We start from the raw sequence: 1,004 nt of genomic DNA on the forward strand, positions 1-1,004 counted from the left end.
TTGCGAATCGGGTGCAGTTATCAGGGCACGGTAGCTACATGATGTCAACCAAGTGAACACCCATCTACCCCTCCACTACCTCAATAGAATGCAGATACATGCTTAGTTGGGTAGATGGGTGGACAGCAGTGAAGGGGGAACAAATTGGGGAGGCGTAATGTACGCGAATCACCACCCGCATGAACCCACTCTACACGCCGCCTTTTACCAAATGACTTCACTTTCAGTCCAGTACTCTTATCACTAGCGATGGGAATAAGAGACGGCCCCGATGCAGTGCATCATCCACACTCCACCAGTATAAAAACAGCGCATTCCCTCCTCCTCAAGTCTAACTCGATGCGATGTTCGACAACTGCCTCATTTATTTACCCATCGGTTCCTTCCAACTACTGGGCACGACAATCCCAAAAAATCCTTTGCAAAGGCCCAACACACCGAGCAACATCATGTCCTCATCCGACAAATTAGTATTCAAAGTCATTTAAAAGAAAGCCTTACAGGATGCAGAAAGTTGGGAGGGGAACGATATTAGTCCTCCTTGAGGGGATTGAATATCCAACTCATCAAAGTAGCTGTACGCGTTGCCCCTTCAAACAAACAATGCAACGCATAAAGCATCATCTTCACAATCCTTTCTGCTGTACACATCAAGAAGAACGTGTGTCCGAATTTAAAGCAGGACGAAATAAACCAGCATAACCAAACACCCTGTCAATCGCAACTCGGGGAGCATCTACAAAGCTGACGCTTCAATTCCGTCAACTTTGGCAAACTGCTACGTCAGTCGACTCTCCATTCAACACTTTCAAGACCTTCTTCCATGCACATTCAAAAGGCACGAACAACTGGCAAATAAAATAGCTTCCACGATAGGATGCTTGAAGTGGGAACGCCTGGTCAAACCACTCCGTAGGTAAAGCAGCTTGCAAGCGCCTTAGTGTTGCAGACACTAAATCTTCCACAAACATTGGTTAAGAAGGTAGGTAGGTAGGTAAGAAGGT

At 46.3% G+C, this 1,004-nt stretch overlaps 1 protein-coding gene across 1 annotated transcript in view; it reads left to right on the forward strand. All coding sequences in view use genetic code 11, as the record gives it.

Annotated features, from left to right (window-relative positions):
• Positions 1-877: 877 nt before the first annotated feature.
• The window catches only part of EGR_04813 (putative calcium-binding protein CML16), a gene marked incomplete at both ends in the record, with an annotated part of 17,860 nt that continues 17,733 nt past the window's right edge, over positions 878-1,004 (forward strand). Inside the window, one exon of the mRNA XM_024494062.1 lies at positions 878-912. Coding sequence (XP_024351451.1) covers positions 878-912 — 35 coding nt within the window. The remainder of the gene's footprint in view (positions 913-1,004) is intronic.

This window comes from Echinococcus granulosus, assembly GCF_000524195.1.
Source record: "Echinococcus granulosus chromosome Unknown EG_S00032, whole genome shotgun sequence".
Taxonomy (NCBI): domain Eukaryota; kingdom Metazoa; phylum Platyhelminthes; class Cestoda; order Cyclophyllidea; family Taeniidae; genus Echinococcus; species Echinococcus granulosus.